The sequence below is a fragment of the Crocuta crocuta genome, unplaced genomic scaffold (assembly GCF_008692635.1).
Source record: "Crocuta crocuta isolate KB4526 unplaced genomic scaffold, BGI_CrCroc_1.0 scaffold28, whole genome shotgun sequence".
Lineage (NCBI taxonomy): Eukaryota > Metazoa > Chordata > Mammalia > Carnivora > Hyaenidae > Crocuta > Crocuta crocuta.
Window position 1 is genome coordinate 1048265 of NW_027533256.1, and position 23221 is coordinate 1071485.

Consider the following 23221-nt stretch of genomic DNA (forward strand, 5'->3'; position numbering starts at 1 on the left):
CTTAAAGGCCCTCCTATCCATAAACATGGCACTGAAACCCAGATGGGATGGCCTAGAAACCCACATATCCAGCCCAGGTAAATATAAGGTAAATATATAAACTTGACTGCAAGCAAATTCAGTTCTAACATCTCACATAGTCTCTTCCTCAAAACCTCCCAAGGCTCCTAACTGCTGGGAAAATATGACTAAACTCTAGGCTGTTCGAGACCTAATCTGACCCTGGCCTACCATTTTAGCTTTATCATCAACCATTCCCAATATAGATCAAAATACAATGACAATAGTAGTGATGATAATAGTAATAATACTGGAAGTTATCATTAAGTGACTGTGTATTTTATGCCAATTCCTGTGTGAAACTAATGATGTATATTCTCTCATTTAATCCTCATGGTACCCTTACAATGGTGGTATTTTGCCATTTTTATGGGCAAGGAAACTGAGGCTCAAAGGAGTCATGGAATTTTCCCAGAGTCCTAAAAACTAGTGTGATAGATAAGCAGAATTTCGGTTCTGGTCAAACCCTACTCACCGTCAAGGGTGCCGCTCAAATGTCCTTTCCTCCCAGAACCCACCCCCATCTCCACCCCAAAGCAAAATGAAATGCTTCCTCGTCTGTGCTTTCCTGTACTGTGTGCATTCTTATTTACAGCGCTTTCCAACAAATATTCAACAAGCTGTCCCTGGTCCCTTTGTGTAGCTATGTTCCCCTCTCTCTGCCCAGCTGTCTTTAGGTATGTTGGTGGAAGAAATTGTGTCTTTTTGAAGGACAGCTCCCCATTCCTCATCCCCTCAACCCCTGGCAATCACCATTCTTTCTGTTACTATGAATTCCACTACTCTGAGTACTTCATGTAACTGGAATCATACAATATCTGTCTCTTTATAATTGGCTTCTTTTACTTAGCATATTGTCCCTAAGGTTCATCTATGTTGTATCATGTGTCTGAATTTCTGTCCTTGTTCAGGCTGAATATCCCAGTATATGTGTCTGTCACATTTTGTTTATCAGTTCACCCATCAATAGACACGGGTTGTTTCCACCTTTTGGCCAGTCTGAGTAATGCTCCTATGAAAAAGGGTGTACAAATATCTCTTCAAGACACTTCTTTTTTTTTTTTTAAAGTTTACTTACCTTGAGATAGTGAGAGAGAGAGAACATGAGTGGAGAAGGGACAGAGAGAGAGAGGGAGAGAGAGAATCCCAAGCAGGCTCCATGCTGTCAGCGCATAGCCCATGAACCACGAGATCATGACGTAAGCCAAAACCAAGAGTCAGACACTTAACTGAGCCACGCAGGTGCCGCACAGACCCTGCTTTTAATTCTTTTGGGTATGTACTCAGAAAATGCTGGATCACAGCCTTGCCAGCATTTGTTATTTTCTGTTGTATTTTTAATAGTAGCCATCCTAATGAGTGTGAGGTGGTTTACTTTATAGAGTTCTTGCTAAACGAACCCAGACCCTGGCATAGCAGAATGTTTATGGAATGAATGGATGAATGGATTTGACCAGAAATGGATGAGTGGTTTTGTTTCCCAGGGTTTGTTTGATGAAGAAGTAGTATCCAATTGGCTAGTATCTTTTCTAAGCTCGAGAGCTTGAATTTGGATTGTTTGACTGTAAGACTGCGCATTGTCTATACAACAGTGGCTCTCCCTGAGCCCCAAGAGGCTGGTTTCGGCCAGCCAGGCCCAAAGGCCCACCCTATGTCCTCGCCGTCTCTCCTTAGGGTCACCTCCCCAACCTGGCTCCACTCTGCACCAGGCAAACAGATCCAGGAGACAGAAACCAGCGGGCTTGCCGGGCGCCTGGGTGGCTTAGTCGGTTAAGCGTCCGACTTTCGCTTGGGTCATGATCTCGCGGTTCGTGGGTTCGAGCCCCGCGTCGGGCTCTGTGCTGACTGCCAGCTCGGAGCCTGGAGCCTGTTTCAGTCTGTGACTCCCTCTCTCTCTCACCCTCCCCTGCTCACGCTGTCTCTCTCTCTCTCCTAGAAATAAAGCATTAAAAAAATTAAAAAAAAAAAAAAAAGAAACCAGAGGGCTTGCCAAACCCAAGACTCCCCTAGCCCACCAGGGATGCTCTGGAGGCCAGGGGAGGGCAAGGGCAAGAGCCCCCCACTCTCCCCTCCCACCCCAGGGCTCAATGGGGCCGAGCAGAGTGACATTTCAGGGACACTCCCAAGCTGGCTCGAAAGCCCAAACAAGCAGCCACCCCTGCTCTGGAGAACTCCTCTGAGTGCCTGCAGGCTTTTGCTGGGCTGAGTCACTTCCTCACCTTAATTCTCCCTAATACCTTCCCTTTCTCTGCAGCTTTACTCCCGGCACCACTGTCTGAGTGTGGAATGTCTGGTGAAGCTGTGCAGGTGGGTCGGCTGAGCCGTGTGCCCAGATGTCGTAGACGTGACCATGACGGGAGTTAGAGCATGTGGGGGTTGGGGGTGGCGCGTAAGTAAAGCCGGGTTTGTCTGCTGGCTCTGAAGCACACCCTCGGCCCCTCAGCTGGTCTGATCTCTGCAAGCCCTCCAGGCAGGGAGTCTTGAGGGGCAGGAGCAGGGCTGGAGGGTGGGGCAAAGGGTGGGGAGCCACGGCTGCTTTGCCTTCCATTCCGTGCCACATTCTCTAGAGAACAGGGCTGCATCCTGAAGGTCAAGTTCAAAGATTATGTTCTGTGTACCAGTTTCCTGGATGAGTCTAAGGAAGTCTCACTTTTGTCCTGAGCCCATTTCTGGAAGCACCACTGTTCCTTCTACCTGCCTGTACTCTTTCCTACCCTGTCTACAACTAGAGTTTTCTTTAGGATCCTGGATTCTTCATTTATATCTTAGCTTTGCTTCCTCTGCCTGCCTGCCTGAGCTTGTACATTGTAAGATAGAAATCAGGGCAGTTTTAATTTCTAGTAACACTCATTCACATAGCTCCAAGAGTCAAATGGCGCAAGACAGGAAAAGGAGTCTTCTCCCTCGTCAGAACGATCCACCTTCAATTTTTATGGCTCCTTCTTGTTCCCAACAACCCACTCACTCGTTTGGCCCCCATCCTTCCAGTGTAGCCACGTGATAAGCTGGTTAGAGCAGCAGTAGGTGTTGACAGTATTGCCGCTAGATAAACATTATTCCCATGTGTTTATACCATGAGCTATGGATAGACTGTGATTATTTCCCATTTCATGCACAAGCTTTTTTATTTTCTCCTAGAGCGAATAATTATCTACCCCCCGCTTCATTCGCTTCATTTTCTTTGTACTCAATGCCAAACTCTATCAGTTGTTGAAATCTCCCCTCGCTAAATTCAGATGATATTCTACCAGTTTAATTTCCTTTTTGTTTTTGTTTTTTAAAAGTTTGCTTTTGGGGCGCCTGGGTGGCTTAGTCGGTTGAGCATCCGACTTTCGCTTAGGTCATGATCTCGCGGTTCGTGGGTTCGAGCCCCGCATCGGGCTCTGTGCTGGTTGCCAGCTCAGAGCCTGGAGCCTGTTTCAGTCTGTGACTCCCTCTCTCTCTGACCCTCCCCTGCTCACGCTGTCTCTCTCTCCTAGAAATAAATAAAACATTAAAATAAAATAAAATAAAAGTTTGCTTTTATTTTGAGAAAGGTACAGAGAACAATCAGGGGAGGGGCAGAGAGAGCGGGAGACAGAGGACCTAAAGCAGACTCTGTGCTGGTAGCATTGAGCCCCACGTGGGCCTTGAACTCACAAATCATGACCCAAGCCGAAGTCAGATGCTCAACCGATTGAGCCACCCAGGTGCCCCAAAAATATCTTCTTTNCTCGAACCCACGAACCGCGAGATCATGACCTAAGCGAAAGTCGGACGCTTAACCGACTAAGCCACCCAGGCTCCCCTAAAATATCTTCTTAAATACATATTTTATACATTTTTTCCTGGCTAAATAAGAGACCATGAAGAAAATACCCCAGCAAAGTCTTCCTTACGTCACTCAGGCAGGGAGTGATTGTGTTTGGAGCCTTCCTGGACCTTGAAGGGCATCAGAGATCCTGAGAGAGTGGATCTAGTCAGAGGCTCCGGAGTTGCACTCTGCTATGTGCTCTCTGGGTGGGGAGGCGGGTGCTGTGATTGTTCCGTCACCACCTAGAAAGCCTGATGACTTTAGAGTCAGATGGAGCTGGGTGTGCTCTCCGGTTCCAACTTTTACGTCTGCCCCAGAAAAGTGAAAGAAAGAGCCTCTCTGGGCCTCAATTTTCTTTCACTTACAAAACAGGGACAGTGTACCAATCTTAGAGGACCATTTTAAGAGTTAATGACAGCATTTGGGGCACGTGGGTGGCTCAATCGGTTAAGTGTCCGACTTTGGTTCAGGTCATGATCTCGAGGTTCGTGTGTTTGAGCCCCACCTTGGGCTCTGTGCTGACAGCTCAGAGCCTGGAGCCTGCTTTGGATTCTGTGTCTCCCTCTATCTCTGCCCCTCCCCTGTTCATGCTCTGTCTCTCAAAAATAAACACTTAAAAAAAAGAAGAAGAAGAAGAAGAAGAAAAGTGACATACTTGCTCAGGCCTGGAGCCTGCTTCAGATTCTGTGTCTCCCTCTCTCTCTGCCCCGCTCATGCTCTGTCTCAATCTCTTTCTCTCTCTCTCAAAAAAACCAAACATTTAAAAAAATTAAAGAAAAAGAGTTAATAATAGCATGTGATATGTTCACCAGGGTTCTTGCCGCTATATAACCTCATCAGCAAAACCTGATAAACAGGAGCTGTTGATTGTTACTCTTACGGACACAAAGATGCTTTATACTCTCGTAAGTACTTGGTGTTTCTCAACTTTTGGACAGCCCAGCATCTCAGTCTCTCCTCGCTCCATCCAGTGAAGGCATTTCCCTGCCTCCCGTTCCCCAGGACAGGAGTGACAGACCCGCACTATCCCTGCCCTTGCCACCTGGCTGCCCCGCGAAGGGAGAACAGAGAGTCTTAGCAGCAGGACCAGGCGGCAGCAAGCCCCCCAGCAGGGCGTCCCAGGCCCTCGCCAGGCCGCGCAGGGGTGTGGCCCTGCTGCTTCCCCGCCGCTGGGTGCCCTTGGGTTGTGCCTAGCTGCCTAGCTCATCGTGAAGCCCTGCACTGCCTTCCCAGCCTTTGTGATGGACTCTGTGAGCTGCCTGATATGTTTCCAAAACCGAACAGAACAGAACAAAACTTTTCCACATCATTAGCTGCATTTGGTTTCTACTTCTTGTCACTAGGAATTCTGACTGAGCACCTGACGGCCAAGACCAGAGACTTCTCAAAAACAGGGCAATGACATTNGAGCAGTGAGAGTAGGCCACTCGTGAAAGGTGAAAGCCACTAGTCAACAACAGGTTGAAACCTGGGAGAACACAAACAAGTGCAAATGAAAGAGAGGGCATTTTCTCCTATCACATTGGCAGGAATGTATGTGCGTGAAATTAACTTAAAATAGCTCGTCTTGATACGACACTGTATGTTAACTATACTGGAATGCAAATAAAAAGGAAAGGAAAAAGAAAATAGCTGGTGTGAGCAGGAAACGTCATGATCCAGGCACCTCACAGACAGAGAGCTCAGCCTCCGTGGGGCCTGAGGGGTCCAAACAAATGTCACCACCTCCCCAGTGGAGAAGCACTTTATTTATTTATTTATTATTTATTTTCCCCTTCTTCTTTGGTTTAAATTATTATTATTATCATTATTTTAATCATTTATTGTCACATTAGCTAACATACAGTGTATACAGTGCGCTCTTGGCTCCGGGAGCAGATACCTGTGATTCATGGCTCACATACAACGTTCAGTGCCCGTTCCAACAAGTGCCCGCCCCTCAATGCCCATCACCCCCAACCCCCCATCCCCATCAACCCTCAGTTTGTTCTCTGTATTTAAGGGTTTTTTATGGTTTGCCTCCCTCTCTGTTGGTAAACCTATTTTTCCTTCCCTACCCCTATGGTTGAGAAGCATTTTAAAGATCGCTTCCCACTGCCCTGAGTGGTTTTCCTAAAGGATCAGAGTAATTACTCCCATGTGTATGGATTTGTTAGCAAATGACTTGGCTGTGCCTTTAAAAAGAAATTGTGGTAAAATATACATAAACTCTACCATCTTAAACTATCTTTAAGTGTACAGTTCAGTGGCATTCAGTACATCCACATTGTTGTGTGGCCATCAACACCACCCATCTCCAGAACTTTTTCAACCTATAAGAACTAAAGCACTGTGTCCATTAAGCAACAATTCCAAATCCCCCCTTCCGTTCAGCCTGTGGCAACCACCATTTCTACTTTCTGTGTCTGTGGATTTGGCTCTTCTAGGCACCTCATGTAAGTGGAATTATACAGGATCTTTCTGTGACGGACTTATTTCACTTGGCATAACGTCCTCAAGGCTCATCTGTAGTGTAGCATGCGTCAGAATTTCCTTCCTTTTTAAGGCTGAATAATATTCCATTGTGTGCATAGAGCACATTTTGTTTATCTATTCATCCGTCAACAGGCACTTGGGTTGTTTCCATATTTTGGCTCTTGTGAATAACACTGCTATGAACGTGGGTGTGCAAATATGTGTTCATTTGTAGTCTGGGTGTCGGCTCAGTTCATTTTCCTTTGAGATTTAAATGACATCAGCTAGGGGCGCCTGGGTGGCTCAGTCGGTGAAGCGGCTGACTTCAGCTCAGGTCATGAACTCGCGGCTTGGGACCTTGAGCCCCGCATGGGGCTCTGTGCTGACAGCTCAGAGCCTGGAGCCTGTTTCAGGTTCTGTGTCTCCCTCTCTCTCTGACCCTCCCCTGCTCACACGCTGTCTCTCTCTCAAAAATAAATAAACATGAAAAGTTTTTAAAAAATGAAATGACATCGGGTTCAGTATACCCACAGCCCCTTTATCTCCCAAGAAGCAAAAAAGAATGGAAGCCTTCTTGTCACAGTATCTAGGAACCCTGCCCTGCCTTCTGGGACCATGATGACACTATTTCTGGCATGCTAGGTGCTGTTCTAGGTACTCTACAACTCTTAACCTTTTTGGTCCTGGTAGTAGCACCATACGGTGGCTGAGGGCCACTGCTGACCCACTGGGGCCTTTTTATGTATCAGGAACGGATGCCCCTTTTGCCCTGTCACATCCACAGCTTGAAAAGCAGAGCAGGGGCCAGACTGGGGCCCACTTGGACCCTTGGCACAGCCTTCTTTTGTAAGTCACAATGGATTGTAAACACAACACCTGTGTATGAGGTGCCTGAGCCCAGCCCGGCTGGGGACCTGGGTTTCTGGAAGAGGACATTATCTGCGGTCACAGGTGCCATGGCAAACGTAGAGCAGATGAGGCCTGCTTTAGAATGTAGACCATGGGGGGGCTGGGGGGCTCAGTCGGTTGGGCGGCCGACTTCAGCTCAGGTCATGATCTCATACCTCGTGGGTTCGAGCCCCGTGTCAGGCTCTGTGGTGACAGCTCAGAGTGTGGCACCTGCTTCAGATTCTGTATCTCCCTCTCTCTCTGCCCCTCCCCTGCTCACGCCCTATCTCTCTCAAAAATAAATAAACATAAAAAAAATTTAGAACGTAGACTTTATTTGTATGGCGAGGCCACCAGATCGGGAGATAACTGTCCTTGGAAAGATAGTATGTGTACAACATGGTGACTGCAGTTAACAGTATGGTTCTGGATGTCTGAAAATTGCTAAGAGAGTAGATCTCAAAAGTCTTTAACACAAGTAAAAAAACTTTTTTTTGTAATAATGCATGGTGACAGATGTTAGCTAGACTTACTGTGGTGATCGTTTTACATATACACAAATATTGAATCATTGTGTTGTGCCCCTGAAACTAATATAATGGCACATGTCAGTTATGCCTCGATAAAAAGGGGGCACGCCTGGGTGGCTCAGTCGGTTAAGTGTCCGACTTTAGCTCAGGTCATGATCTCACGGTTTGTGGGTTCAAGCCCCGCATTGGGTTCTGTGCTGACAGCTCGGAGCCTGGAGCCTGTTTCGGATTCTGTGTCTCCCTCTCTCTCTGCCCCTCCCCCACTCATGTTCTGTCTGTCTCTGTCTTAAAAATGAATAAACTATTAAAAAAATTTAAAAAAGAAAGAAAGAAAAGAGAGTTTCCCAAGAGGACGGGACATGCCATGCAGGGGGCACACTGGGGGACACCAGAAGGTGGATATAGGAGGGGAAACATGGCCAGGACCCTTTTATGTGGTTTCTGCAGGAAGCATGGCTGAGGTGGGGTAAGCAGGTTCAAGACTGTCTCGTTTCAATAATGTCAGTGGGCTCTGGTGCAGAGGGCTGTCCCCCGTTGTCTGGTACCTGGCCCTGGGGTGATTAGGGCAGGGGAATAGTGGCTGAGGGTAACAAGAAGGCAATCGGGGTGCCTGGCTGGCTCAGCTGGTGAAGTATGTGACTCGATCTCAGGGTTGCAAGTTCAAGCCCCACGTTGGGGATAGAGATTATTATTATTATTATTTTTTTAAAGGTGATATGATATGGGTTCTAAATTAGTTGGTTTGTATATGAAAAGGGCACTCACAGGACAGTCCTTTACCTCCAGGTATTGGCTAGTCCCTGGGGAGGGGTACTCTCTCCAGGGTCAGCAAGGCCCCAGAATATCAGAGCATCTGAATAAAAACACATGCTTCCTACAAGGCCAGTGGCTAGGTTCTTAATCACTTTGCCATCCCTCCTTGATACTTTCTCTGGTCAGTGGCTTTCAAACTTTTACTTTTCTTTCCTTTTGACAGTGGACCCGTTTCTCCAAACGAAATCTTGAGGTTGCCTGTTTGTTAAAGAATGATGGTCTGGCTGAGGGCCGTGGGGAGGAGGGCACGATCTGAAGCCCCCAGCACTCAGCACCCACTCATTTCAGAAGCAGCCTGAGAGGCCCTACTGGCCCCCTTAAAGACAGCAGGAGTGCGAGGAGGCTGGCTGGGAGCCGGGACCCCAAGGTGGCCACTGGTTGTTGTGTGGCCTCGGGTTAGTACTTTCCCTCTCACTCTCTTGTTTATTTTTATTTAAAAAAAAAAAAAACTTTTTTAAATGTTTTATTTATTTCTGAGAGAGAGAGAGAGAGAGAGAGTGTGAGCAGGGGAGGGTCAGAGAGAGAGGGAGACACAGAATCTGAAACAGGCTCAAGGCTCTGAGCTAACTGTCAGCACAGAGCCCGACCCGGGGCTTGAACCCACGAACTGTGAGAACAGCTTTATTGAGATACTATCCACCTAGCATACAATGTACCCACTTAGCTTACGCAATTTAGTGACTTTTAGAATATTCAGTCATGTACCTGACACCACAATCAATTTGCGAACACTTTCTTCACCCCAGAAGAAACCCAGCATCCATTAGCAATCACCAGCCAACCTTCCCCACCCCAGCCCCAGGCAGGCACTAACTTACTTTCTGTCTTTACAGATCCCCTTGTTCTGGACATTTCATATAAGTGCTGTACGGTTCTTTGTGAGTGGCTTCTTTCCCTTAGCATGACATTCTCAAGGATCATCCACAGCGTATGTCAATACTTTGGTCCCCTTTATGGCCAAACAATATTCCATCGTGTGGATGTGCCACCACATTTTGCTTATCCATTCCTCCACTGACGGACATGTGGGTCCTTTCCACTTTTCGGCTGTTTTGTAGAATGGTACTGTGAACGCTTGTGTCCCTGTTTTACCGGTAACCCATGTTTTGAACCTTCTTGGGGGTATACCTAGGTGTGGAATTGCTGAGCCATGTGGTACCTATGTTTAACCCATTGAGCAACTGCCAGACTGTTTTCTAGACTTCTTTTTTTTATGGACTGAATGTTTGCGTCCTTCGCCCCACTAAATTCTTATGTTGAAACCATCACCCCCCAATGTGATGCTATTAAGAGGTGAGGCTTTGGGGAGGAAATCAGATTTAGATGAGGTCACGAGGGTAGAGCCCCATGATGGAATTCACACCCTTAGAAGAGAAGAGACACCTGAGCTTCCTCCCTCCACCATGTGAGGACATCTCAAGGAGGTGGCTGTCTGGACATGGGCCCTCATGAAGAACTGAATACACTGGCACTTTGATCTTGGACTTCTCAGTGTTCAGAACTGTGAGAAAGAAGCGTCTGTTGTTGGGGCGCCTGGGTGGCTCAGTCGGTTAAGCGGCCGACTTCGGCTCAGGTCATGATCTCATGGCTTCTGAGTTTGAGTCCCGCGTCAGGCTCTGTGCTGACAGCTCGGAGCCTGGAGCCTGCTTCAGATTCTGTGTCTCCCTCTCTCTTTGACCCTCCCCTGCTGTCTCTATCTCTCTCTCAAAAATAAATAAAACATTAAAAAAAAAGTGTCTGTTGTTTATTTTTTTAACTATTATTTTTTAATGTTTATTTATTTTTGAGAAAGAAAGAGAGAGAGAATGTGAGTGGGGGAGGTGAGGGAGACAGAATCTGAAGCAGGCTCCAGGCTCCGAGCTGTCAGCACAGAGCCTGACGCGGGACTCAAACTCAGAAGCCATGAGATCATGACCTGAGCCGAAGTCAAACGCTTAACTGACTGAGCCACCCAGGTACCCCATAAGTATCTGTTGTATAAACTACCTAGTCAATGGGATTTTGTTGTAGCAGCCTGAGCGGAGGCAGAGCTGAACCATTTGATAGCCGTGTATACAGGTTCCAATCTCTCCATGGGTGGTGTATGAAGGTTTTAGTTTCTCAACATCTTTCCAAATACTTGTCCCTGTTCATCTTTTTTGTTTGTTTGTTTTTCCATGATAGCCACCAGAATGGGTATGTGGAGCTGTGTCATGGTTTTGTATTTTCCTGGTGGGCTCACCTTCCCTCTCTTGGGCCACACACCCTCCTCCACTGCTAAGAGGGAATCTAGAGCTTCTTTGAAGGTCCCTCTGGCTTGGCACTCTGAGTGAAGTGTTTCCTTTAGAACCCTGAAGGCGCATGGCTGTGGATGGGGACTGGAGAGCGGATGAGGGAAAGGGAGAGGAAGAGAAAGGGGGTGATGATCATTCTCAGAAACCCTTCCAAAGAGCGCCCAGTCACAGGATGTCAGAGCTATAGCGGGACTTTTGCTTTCATCCAGTCCACACTGCCCAACTATTGCAGGGGAAGACACCGAGGTCCAGGGGCCAGACAGTCACCTAACGGTGCTTAGCAGCCCAGTGGCAGATCAGAGAACTCAGACGCGCTCGGGGGTGCTGGAGAGCCCTGGGTTGGATTCCCATTGATCTGTGTGACAGTGAGCCACTTTCTGAACCCTAGTTCCCCATCTGTGCAGTGGGGGTGATACCTAACCATATGGAGATGTTTTGAGGGTATATTTAATGTAATAAATGCTCTGTAAATAACTGATTTTAATTTTGGAATGCTTAGTATTTACATACCTATGACAAAAGAAAGTCCAACAGTACACAAAAGAGCACACATGTCTCTCTCCTATACCCCCTTCTTCGGGGCCACCGCTGTTACTAGTTTCCTGACTTTCCCATCAGATGTATTCGGCGCATACGGTAGAAGTTCTTTATCACACGGGCCCCTAGACTTGGTGGAGATCATTAACTTGCCTGCCTTCCCAGGCTGGTCTTTCCCACCCTGCCCTTTCGCCCCCTCCTCCTGCCAGTACACAGAACCGTGGGGCTCCCTCATTTGCCCAGCTCCCCCTTCTCAAGCCCCATCCACCTGGTAATGATTTCCTAGAGAGTCTCCCAGGGGTCTCCATGGGGACGTTTCCTGCTCCAATCTCCATGGCAACTCTTCAGGTTGCCATGGTGACACTTAAGTGATTATTTGGAGACCCTTAAATAAATCACCCATGGTGGTATATGCTGGAAGTGCTTGGCTCCGACTCTTCTGTTTGGGGCCAGGGTTGGGGCCCAGGCCTGCAGCGAGTGGGAGGCGGGGAGGCGCTCACCAGCCACTTCTAGCAGTTCCAGCGCTGCGAGGGCCCCTCTCTGGGCAAAGGTGGAATTGAGCCTTTGGGGAAAAGTGGTAGAGGACAGTCCTTCAATGGCGACCCTGAGGCAAGGACACCCTTAACATGGGCCTGTGGGCTTGGGGCTCCAGGCAGCTTCGAGGAAGCTGGAAAGTGAGCAGGGATATAAATCCAGGCTGCTGGGCTCCAAGGGCCTCACTCCTTGACGCTGAACACTAAGGGGGAATTCAAGGCTGAATCCGCTGCATTTATTCCACCCACGACGCGGCAGGCACGGTGCTAACTTATTAAAACAAAAGGAACAACCCATGCTCTTGGAGCCTACGTTCTACTGGGGGAGACCCAATTAGCACAATTTATAAAATATATAGGCCAGACGGTGGTTTACGGACTGGGAAACTGAGAAGGGGAGAAAGCAGGTAGCGCTGCTAACCCGAGTCGTGGCTCGCTCAGACCAGGGACCATTTCGGCTGGACCAGTGGATCTTTCGGGGACTCTTGAATTCACACAGGGCCTGAGCGCTGTCTTACCGAAGGCTGACTACACCGCTTGCCCTGAGCACCTGGGAGGCCGGTGTAGTCCAGCTGGGAGTCTGGATTATTTTATTCCTCATGCCAGGTTGGTTATGATGTGCTCCCCGACGTGTATGTGGTGGATTGGTCAGGCCTGTTGTTTGGTGGTGGAGCGACTGCAGGGGACAGGGGCAGGATTCTTCTCACCCCTGAAACCCCATCCCCCACCCCGGAGGCAATCCCTCCTCCAGGAAAGGAGTATGGAAGGACAGGCCCCAGGCACAGTGTGAACACAGCGTGAACTCGGTGCCAAAAAGCTTCTGAAGGAGGCTGTGAGGCCCGGTCTTTCTACACTAGGTTTCCTCTGCCTTTTCAGAACGTGGATCATCTACCTTCTAATGGGACTTGGGTTTGCGGCCAGGTGAGGAGGCCACAGAAAACGAGTACTGGACAGTTCAAGCCCCAAGAGAGATGTTCACCAAAAAGTTCCTTGAACAGTAAGTGGGGGAGCCGAGTGGCCAGCCTCAGAAGGTACAGAAGGCGGTGGAAACTCCCTGGGCCTGGGTTCAGCCCAGATACCACTTTCTAGAGAGGATGCCAGTGGTCTCTCGCTGGTGGCCCTTGGCCCTTGCTCCCCTTCCACAGGGCCTCCCTGTGTATCAGTACCTCTTCCTGGAGCCCATACCCTTGCTCTTCTCATCCCATCTTGTCACAGCACCAGCCAGGGCAGGGCTCTGCATTCTTCTCCATCCCTGTAGCCCTTCCCTGGCTCAGCACAGCATGTGATTGCAATAGTTTATGGTCTCCTCCACTAACCCACGCTTTCCAGTCTTAATACGATAGCCACCAGCCACCTGTGGCTATTGCACACGTGGAACTTGAAATGTGTTGTCAAGTATAAAACATACAGTAGATTGTGGGGTGTCCGGGTGGCTCAGTTAAGTGTCCAACTTCAGCTCAAGTCATGATCTAGCAGTTTGGTGAGTTCGAGCCCTGCGTCGGGCTCCGTGCCGACACCTCGGGGCCTGCTCCGGATCCTCTGTCTCCCTCTTTCTCTTCCTCTCCCCTGCTCTCTCTCTCAAAAATAAGTAAACATTAAAACAACAACAACAAAAAACCATACACTGGATTTTGAAAACTCAGTATGAAGAGTGTAAAATATCTCATAATTTGTATATTGACTACATAAAGAAGAATATTTATTTTGGATGTGTTGAGTTAAATATAATTAAGCTTACCATTTAAAAAAACATGTAAGGACATTAGAAAATTTAAAGTCACACACATTTCTCCTGGAGAGTGCTGTCCTTAAATTAAGTCGACAAGGTAAGGGGCCACGGGAGTTTTGCCCACTCTCCACCCAGCCCTGGTAGCAGGCGAGCAATCGTCAGGGTTATTGAATGAATGTTCGAGTTACGTTCTCCACGAGCCCAGAAAGTTTGAATAGCCTGCTAAGGGAATGTGGTCTATTTTCAATGCCAGTTTATTAAAAAACAAAACAAAAAAAGCAAGCCAAAAACCCAAAAAACTGCCAGGTGTAAAATTTGCCAGAAGGGGAAAAAAATAGAGGTAGTGGAGGGGTCAGGGTCTCGGTCTGTTTCTTCTGAAGAGGAAGAGGTTCCTTGGCCCCACCTGCCCCAGCAACATTCCGTTCTGAGGGGTTCAGGGGGCCTTGCAGGCCTTGGTCAATCAAAACCAGTTAACAACATCAGCCCCACCCCCTTAAGGTCCCGATACACCTGAGGCAGAGACACGACTGCTTCCTGCTTCCTGTTCCTCCCGTTATCTTCACTAGGCACATGGCTACCCAGAACCCAGGAGGCACTTGCCAGCTTCCCTTGGAGCTGGGTTTGGTTAGTTCTGGCGGAAGGGATGGAAACAGAAACGTCATGCAACTTTTTGGAACTTTCCTTAAAGGAAGTGCTATGCCTCTCTTTCCCCTCGTCTTCTGGCTAGAATGCCAGGAAATGGAGGGGCCGCCGTGGACCATAAACCAGAGCTGGTGCAAGGGAGGCCAGCAGGGCCCGGGCCTGACAGCTTCACGGAAGTGCCGTTTCAGCCCTGCGATGCCCACTGTGGTCGTCTTATGGCAGAAGAGAAAATCCCGGAGGTTTTCTTTTCTAAAGGTTCGTTTTGTAGAGAGTGAGCATAAGCAGGGCAGGGGCAGAGAGAGGGGGCGAAAGAGGATCCAAAGGCGGCTCCTTGCTGACAGTGCAGAGCCCAATGTGGGGCCTGAACTCACGAACCGTGAGACCAAGACCTGAGTCAGAGTTGGATGCTCAACTGAGCCAGCCAGACGCCCTGAAAATCTTGGGAGATTTAAGGCTGTGTCAACTCAAGACCTCTTTGTCACTCTTCCCCAGTAACTGTGTCCTGCTTGCATATCGGGCATGTACTTGCTGTCTGTATAACCGGAAGTGACTGCTCCACTACTTTCCAAACACGGGAGCACTTTCAAAAAAAGTCTGCTTCAACATGACTTCTTCACCCCCAAATACTGATTTAAATAAAATGGCACTATCTTCAGAAGGTAGGAAATTAGAAAAGCTCAACAGAAAAGAGTGTGAAAAACACAGTTTGGGCTGCTGATTCTTCCAGGGGATGAACACAATGAGAGAAATTGGCTACTTCACTTCACAAGTAGCCCTTCTCATATCCATGGAGCCAGAAAGCAGGGTCAAAGCCCCACGTTTCACTGTCATCTCACTCCCAGCTAAGCAGCCTTGGTTTCCCAAGCCCCTGGTGAGGAGGGAAGAGCCAGGTCAGTGGGACTCGTCTCTGGACAGGGCGGGGAGGGAGGGCAGGCTTCACGGAAGGCTCTGCAGAGGGAGTAGAGAGCTGCGGCCATCATCATTTCTCTTCCGTGACTCTGGCCCAATCCTGAGGGGCTAATTCAATGCAAAGCACCACGGTCTGCTGCAGTAAAACCATCTGCTCTCTGAGACATGCTGTGTATGTACATTTCTTTCCTCTCTCGCTCAAAACCCCATCTCAAGCCTGGGAAAACCCACCAGTGCTGATGAAGTCACCAGCGACACACCGAGAGGGCAGTCAAACGTGGGTTTTCCTGAGACACCCTGCTGGCTCTCCTCCCAGCCTGACAGGCGCTTTCGACTGTTACCATTTCCCCTTTGAGCAGCCTGCTAGCGCCAAACGGGGCACCCGCCAGCTCGGACACCCCACCCCCACCCCAGGTCTTCCGCCCTTCCCACTGGGGTGGCCCGTTCACCCCTTACCTGGATGTGAGGAGGATGCCTGCCTCTACCCAGGGGGGCCCTATCCCACTGCTGCCCCCAGGGCACTTTTTAGGCCCTAGCTCTGCGCCTGCACCGCTTGCACTTAGGAAGTGGCAGGCAGGGCACATGCGAACACACCTCAGGGGGTGTGGTCACCACCCAGGCAGTGCAGGGGCCCGGAGCAGCCTCACGCATCACCTCCAGGTACACTGACAGTCCCCAAGTGGGCTCCAAACTCTGGCAAGGCTTCTATGGACCACGAAGGAGGGTCTGACGCCCGTCACAAGTCAGAGGTAGACACAAATAAGGAGTGGCCAGGGGTGTCTGTAAAAGATGTTTCAGAGTAGCCTGGGCCTTCTAACAGTTTCAACTTGGTTACAAATCCTAGTCGGTCCCATTTGCTTGACCAGTTTTTCCGTGATACTTTAACGCTGGCTTCTTGGTTTTGAAAGTAAAGCCAAAATAACAACAAATAACAAGAGTCCGTGAACTGAACAAATAAATAATAGTGATAACATTTACACGAGGAGGCCACGCTGAGAGAATCTAGCATGGCCGAGGAACAGAAAGACCAGGAACCTTGGCCGTGAGGAACAGGAATGACAGCGGCCCGTGGCCACGAGGCTTACAGCTGGCGCTGGGTCATGACATGAAACTCCTGAGGGCCAGTGGCTGGATGGGTGAGGTGAGAGGGACAGCGATGCCTGGCCGGGGCCTCCTCGCCAGTCCCGGGTTTCAAACAGATTAAGCTTCAGTTCTCCCAACCAGGCACTGTGATGTGATCAGGGCCACGGGGGAGCCGCTCCTGGGGACCAGGGGCCTTCTCTGACTACCAGCACGGCCGGGATGTCGGGGTCTGTTCCAGGAAGCCCAAGCTCTCCAGAGCAGCCGCCAGTCTCGACCCTTTCCAGATGGGACAAGGAGCCGAGGTCATGAATGGTCCCTTCTTCCCTGGACTATGTGACAAGGGGGATGTGGAATTCGTTCGTGTCGAAGATCAGGGGCCTCCTGGGAGGGCTTGGGTCCCTGTCAGCTTTGTGCAGCAGCTTGAAGAGCCCAGTTCCAATGTTCATGGGGATCCCCATGATGATGCATTCAGACACTCCTGAAACCAACCAGAAAGGGGGATTAGAGGGCTTTTCAGCACAGGGTGGGCTACCAGCCGAGCAGGTCCCCGGTGACTGTAGGCGCGCCTTCGAGAACACCTGACACAGAAGCAGGGATACTGAATGATGCTCAGGAAACACTAAGCCCCCCCGTGTTTCCTTAGCTTAGGGCCTAGAAAAAAAGCAACCAGGCTGACAGCAGATGCCAATCCCCTTGGAAACAGCAGCAGAAACTTGGTGTCTATGCTACATGGTCAGGGTAAGGCCAGGCCCAGCAGCACACCCGTGTCCTGGAAACCCACGGCCCTAACCGGACACACTAGGAAGACAAGGTCCCTGCACGGACACAGGGGTGAGGCAATGCAGCAGATTCTTTGAACTCCACTCTAACTCTGGCTCAGGCTTCTGGCTCCATAACCAGTGCCTGCCCACTGCGTTCTGGGCTTTGTGCTACCAGGAGACCAAGACCACCACCAAGTTAAAGACCAACACGTAGTGAGGGTTGACAGAGTTAATAACCTGTAAAGGACGAGGAGGGGGGAGATTTCAGAGTGGGGGCAGCGTGACCACGCCAGGCCCCAGAGGTGGTCGGCAGAGGAGAGGGGGGAGCGCGTGGGGCTCCAGTGCTGGCTGCCAGTCCCACTGTTAATCATGCTCGCTCCTGGTTTTGCCTTGGCCTTGTCCTGTTCTCCCGCCCCAATCTCGGCTCCGTTTCTTTCCTCTGACCATTCGCTATTTTAAAAATGACGCAGTAATATCTCTGTCCCTCCATCTGCAACCTGCGTCCCTTCTGAAAGGAGAAAGAATTAGCCTTGGGAACAAAGAAAGCAGAGGTATATACCCTGATGGGCCTCCACCTGACCACCCCGTTTCGCAAATCCACCTAAGACTGGGAGAGGAGATGGGTGGGAAACAGCTGCCAGGAAGCAGAGCTCTGGTGGAGGGGACGGCAGCCAAGCTGGGCATCCCTGCTTGGGCCGGATGAGAACGTGACCTTGGGGAGGCTACTGAGCCCCCCAGGGACTCCCACGTCGGGCCTGCAGGGTCTTGCATGAGACAGGACAGAGGACAGCGGGCACTAGTGCGGGACTCAGGGAAGAGTGAGCTGGGCAGCGGGCACTGTCGTGATGGTCCCCCCCATAGCTCTCTTCTCCCAGGCCGTCGTCAGAGATGTGCCGAGTAGCAGGGGGAGGAGGCCGGTGCAGGGTGAGACCTGTCAGCAACCAAGTTTCTTCTCACTGTGCCAGGTTTAATACCTGCAGCTCAGTGTGCTGAAGGAAGCGCAGGCACGGTGCTGGGCCCGGCGGCTCTTTCCCAGGGGTCACAGCAGCAGGGGTGCTGGACGCTGCCCCTCTCCTGTCAGCCTGGGCACCACGCAGAGGGTGTAGGATCAGAGAACAAGATCAAGAACAATTCCTTGGTGCCCAGGGTTCATCTTTCCTTCTTGGCCCCAAAGCCAAGCCACAGCCAGGCTTTGGTGATAAAAGATCATCTGTGATTTTATTCTCAAAAAATAAAAGCTCTGCCTACTCACTTCCCTCACCTCCTGGGAAGCCCCAGCCCATGGGATAAGCTGTAAACAACGGCCTCTGGTGAAGCTTCTAGAAACACCAAACCTACCACACACGGAGTCCTTCTGCCCGAAGTAGGCAGCATCAAAGAGATGGTCGGCTGTCTTCTCAAAGGAGGCCAGCATCAGCACACTCTCCTTCATCTTGGCCAGGCCAAACCTCGTAATGCCCAAGACTTCACCCTGCACAAGCGGAGGAGGAGACCGGGTGGTACTCACGCCACTTACAAAGGCCCGGCGCAAACCACACCCCCTGCATCCCATCAACAGAACAAGCAGAAATCAGCAAGGTTCAGGTCAGTCTCAGGTGTGAACAGGACCCTAGAGGCCATCTGTCCCACCCCTATCCCATGGGGACGCAGACCCCTGCACTCGTGACCATATGCCATTGGAAGAAAGAACTAGCAACTGAGAGCTAGAATTAAAGACCTAACTTTTAAACAAGAGAGTACTTCCAAAGTTGTTTACTGTGGCTCAAAGAACTTCAATGTCAAATAATTTACGAGTTTCAAAGCAGGGAAAGAGATACGTAAATTTAGGTGCTTTCATTCAAGTGAATACTGCGTCATCATTAAAAAAGCATACTCATAAAAGCTGCATTAACAATGTGGAAGATACTTAAAACAAATAAAACAGGATAAAAACGGTAGGTCCACTACTCTCTGCAACTACGTAACACATTACATGCCTAGAGACTAGCACAGGAAGGGAAGACTTAAAAATGAGAGCCTTTACCACAGGGCGGAAGAAACGGGTCATTTCCCCACCTAGTTCTATGGTGAGGCATCCTGAAAACCTCACGGCACTACTACAGGGAACATGTTTTGTGGGAAAAGAGAAAAACAAAAACAAAAACAAAAACAACAACCTCCTTCCCAGCTAGCCTCCCCTTCGATGACGTTGACTTATCGTTTACCCAGAAATGGCTACAGAAGTCTGATGAATGGGTTTGCTGGGAAAGAAACTCCTCAGTTTGCCAAGGAAATGCCTAGGCTTTTGGCAAGGGGCAGTTTTGTCTTAGGAAGACTTTCTAAGAAGGACAGAAATCACGCCCCACCTCATTCCACGAGGTGACAGGTTTCATCCTGGAAGTTCACCAGAACACCTAGCCTGACCGCGCTTTGGCTCTTGGGTGATGGTGACATCTTATTTTTGTTTAGCGGTGTCATCACAGCCGGTCGTGAGCCGGCTCGGCGCACCTCACCCCTCCCACGAACCTTGTAGGTCATCAGGTCGGACAGCAGCATCACGTGCCTCCTGTCGATGCTCATTCCGTGGTTGACCATCGTGTACTGGATTTCGTTGATGATAGTTGTCCGGGCAGCTTCGATGCCCAGAGTCTTCTCCACCTACAGAGAGCCCGGATGAGGGGAAGCAAGTCTCCCTCTGTTCTCCTCTGCCCGGCAGCCTCACGGCAAGCTCCGGGCCCTTGGCCAGAAACAGACTGCCGAGCACCCTTTAGTGGTAGGTCAGGGACGGGTGCCGGGACAACTGGGGGGTGGCCCCGGGCATGAGCTGTACCTCATAGGTGTTGTTGGAGGTAGTGCGGGTGCCCTTCACACCGTGGGTGGCCATGACTGCCCGCAGGTTGTCACCCTCCACCAGGAGTTTATACTTCTCCTTTCCGCTCTGCTCGTCGATGTGGATGACAGCTCTGGAAACCTCGGGGATGCCCTGCACCACCACCTGCACTTGGAGACACAGAAGGCTCGAGGCCCTGCAGTGCCCACGGCCCCCGGGGCCTGGAACCCTTAGAAAGCACCAGGCTGTGAGAACTGGGAACTGGGTTGTCACGTCGACCACCCCTGTGTCTCAGCGGAGTTTGTCAGGACACACCAAACCGAAAAGTGCCTGTGTGCTGCTAGGGGTTAGGCAGAAAACGGAAGGTCAGGGGACCGTGCCACATGCCCCACCAGTTTCACGAGGGACGAGACTCCAGCAGGCAGTGTCAGTGTGGCAGTGCTAAGGAGGGAAAAACCCGATCCCAGAGGGAAGTGGCAGACAAGACGAAACCAGTACCACCTCCAGTCTGTGCAGTGACACGGTCCAGAGGCAGCCCGACAGCTGGTTGTTCAGGCTACAGGGAGGCGCCGTCCCTCCCTTCACAAATCTCCGGCCACTAGGCGGGGTGGGGCCCCCAAGAGGGGACTTGGGCCTCACCTTGGGGAGATCCTCTTTCAGGAACTGCAGCACATAGTACATGGAGCTCTTGCTGTTCTCTCTGGGGGTGACGCACACCACAGCCTCGCCGTGGACGGCCACGTCGCCGGGCTTCACACGGAGCTTGGACATGCAGATGGAATACCGCACCGTCTCCGCGTTCACCTGCAAGGAGGCCGGGCACGGGCCACAACTCCGGGATGTCACTGATGTGTGTGGAGGCTTCGAGGCCAGCGCCTTCTAACCTTTTCCCATCGCTGCCCCCCAACAAGCCAGCTCATTTGTCCCCCTAATCTTCTCCCTCACCAGGAAACTTTAGAATGAGATGTACTATGTATTTGCTTATATGCCATATATTTGTAAGTAGAAATTTTTTTTCCACAACCTCCCCTCAGCCCCAAACCAACTTTTAGCCCTCCCGAAAATGGATGCTCAATTCACAGCGATACACACAGGCTCTCAGGTGGTTCTGGGAGTGGAGACTGGAGAGCAGGACCATTTAAAATCGTCAGCAAAGCCTCCGCCTCACCTGACCTCACCACAACGGCTCTGTGCCACATTCGAGGCGGGTGGCCAGAGCGAGGCTACAGAAGCCCCCAGACTGGGGAACTAGCCACTTGATTCTGGAATCACAGTCTACGGGCAACACAAACTTGGTACTTGAACGAATGAGTTGAAACACAATGTACTAAGGCCAGTGTGGATGGTAACTACTTGGGAGGAAGAGGAAGGTGCCAGGAAGTTACTCAGTCTGCAACCTTGCCTCAGCTGGTCTGTGAGAAACACTGACGATCTTTCAACTTTTATGTATTCAGGAACACCAGTAATAGTAAGTTGGAGGAAGCCACCCAGCCAGAAGGACTTGCCGCGCTGGCCAGGCGCCCTTCTGAGGGTTCACAGATGGGGGAGACATGGGCAGCTCTACGCTCCCACCAGAGCCTGTAAGACTGTGCTCCAGTGAAAAAGTATCATGGCCTCAAAATGTCAACTTACTTCTTGTGTGTCTTTAGATGGGAGTGTGTGTGTCAGGGTTGGATTTAGAAAGGGACAATGAGGGGACCGTCTGGGCGGCTCAGTCGGGGGCGTGTCCGACTCCGGACTTCAGCTCAAGTCATGATCTCATGGTTGTGTGAGATCTAACTCCGAGATGGGAGCCTGCTTGGGATTCTCTCTTACTCTCTCTTGGCTCCTGCCCTGCTCATGCTCTCTCTCTCGAAATAATAAACTTAAAAAAAAAAAAGAGAGAGAGAGAATGGAAAGCTACAATAGACTCTTATAGAGCAGATGCCGAAATGAAGCCTCTGCAATGCTTCTCGTGCCTCACTTAGCTCCTGCCCCAGTTTATAAGCGCCCGTTTTGGGACTAACAGAGGATGACTTCCTGCCCACATTTAATTATGTGACTCACTTCCAGTCTCAGAAGTCTGATCCGTTCCAGGGAGAGCTTGACGAGGATAAAGCAATCGTCCGGAAGAAACACTTCTTCAATATACTCTGAAATCTGTCATGTAAAAGATCAGAACGTTAGAGGGTCACTTCTCCCTTTCCAAAGAGCACATGCTGCTCGTTGTTGGTGACACAGGCCAGCGTGGCCACACTGACCGGTAAACCCACAACACGTGTTGATGCCTGCTCGCAGCGTTGCTGAACTAGTGCTCTCGTTGCCAAGGGGGACTTCTTACCTCTCCCAGGAGGGTTTTCTCAATTCTGCCTTTCACGAGGCGAGCGTAGTCTGCGTCGTCGTCCTTGTCCAGCTGGGCGGTAATGATGGGAGTGCTGAGAAGGCAGGCGGACAGTTACAGCAGGAGACGGCCCGCTGGGAGACCGCTGCCTTGTGAGACCCAGGCACTACCGCATCCTAACGCCCGACACAACTGCAATTTCCTGGGCATTTCCTGGGAGCCTCACAGACATTCTTAGCCAGACTTACTATTCTGAGACCTCATGATGCGACCCACTCCCTCAGTGGATGGGACGGTTTTCAGGACACTCTTCCTGACCGAGTGAACCGACCTCGTCCTCTCTGGTCCTAGCAGGGTTATTTCAGTTCTGCTCCCGGAGTAAACCGACCCTCTGTGTTCATGTGTGGCGGCTTCCCATGGCTGTGCCCCACCTGCACCACCGCTGCTCCAGGACACCTCCGACTCTTCCGTCACTTGCTACCAGCTTATGCCCTAAACGTGCTGGCTGCGTCCCCTGCACACGCACCCGGGAGAGACCGGAGCAGCCCATGCAGGCTGCAGAGCCCCCTGCCATCCTGCACGCCTCCACTGCCGCTCTGGAACCAAGCGTGGCACTCCTTCGCTGAATGCTCCCTGTCATCGCTTTGTTGGATTCGGGATTCTGTCACAGAACGCACTGTAATATATTTGTTATCTTTTCTAGTCTCAGATGACCTACAAACACTGCCGCGAACTCACTTGGGAGTCACAGAATACGGCCACAGCTCAGGTGACACACTCACTGTCAGGTGTGATCAGGCTGTGAATACTAAGATCTCAAGTTGAAATCTACAGGGACATATTAATAGCTTTTCCAGTCTTTTTTTGTTTGTTTCTCTTTTTCATGTGACTTGTGTCTTTAAGCAACCACTGCCTCAGTTTTGACTGTATCTAATTTCAACTTACTTTTTTTTCAAGTGGGTCTCTGAAAAACCCAGCTCTGGTGAACACCAGCCTATCAGCAGAGTTCACTACACTGCCCATCAGAGCACCACATGTGGTAAGAGAGAATGTGACAGGCAGCAGGAGAACAAAGGGACATGGAGGG

At 50.4% G+C, this 23221-nt stretch overlaps 1 protein-coding gene and 1 long non-coding RNA gene across 3 annotated transcripts in view; one reads left to right on the forward strand and one right to left on the reverse strand.

The window, feature by feature from the left end:
- Positions 1-12277: 12277 nt before the first annotated feature.
- On the forward strand, positions 12278-23220 carry LOC144216930 (uncharacterized). Its single transcript, XR_013330801.1, has 3 exons — positions 12278-12487; positions 12758-12878; positions 23092-23220. It is a non-coding gene; the product is annotated as an uncharacterized LOC144216930 (long non-coding RNA).
- POLR3A (RNA polymerase III subunit A) overlaps positions 16104-23221 on the reverse strand; it is a 48358-nt gene continuing 41240 nt past the window's right edge. For both annotated transcript variants that reach the window (XM_077746375.1, XM_077746374.1), the window contains 7 exons: positions 22135-22228; positions 21861-21953; positions 20454-20618; positions 19815-19979; positions 19511-19642; positions 18344-18476; positions 16104-16722 (listed from right to left, as the gene is read on the reverse strand). In XM_077746375.1, coding sequence (XP_077602501.1) covers positions 16574-16722; positions 18344-18476; positions 19511-19642; positions 19815-19979; positions 20454-20618; positions 21861-21953; positions 22135-22228 — 931 coding nt within the window. In that variant the 3' untranslated portion in view covers positions 16104-16573. The remainder of the gene's footprint in view (positions 16723-18343; positions 18477-19510; positions 19643-19814; positions 19980-20453; positions 20619-21860; positions 21954-22134; positions 22229-23221) is intronic.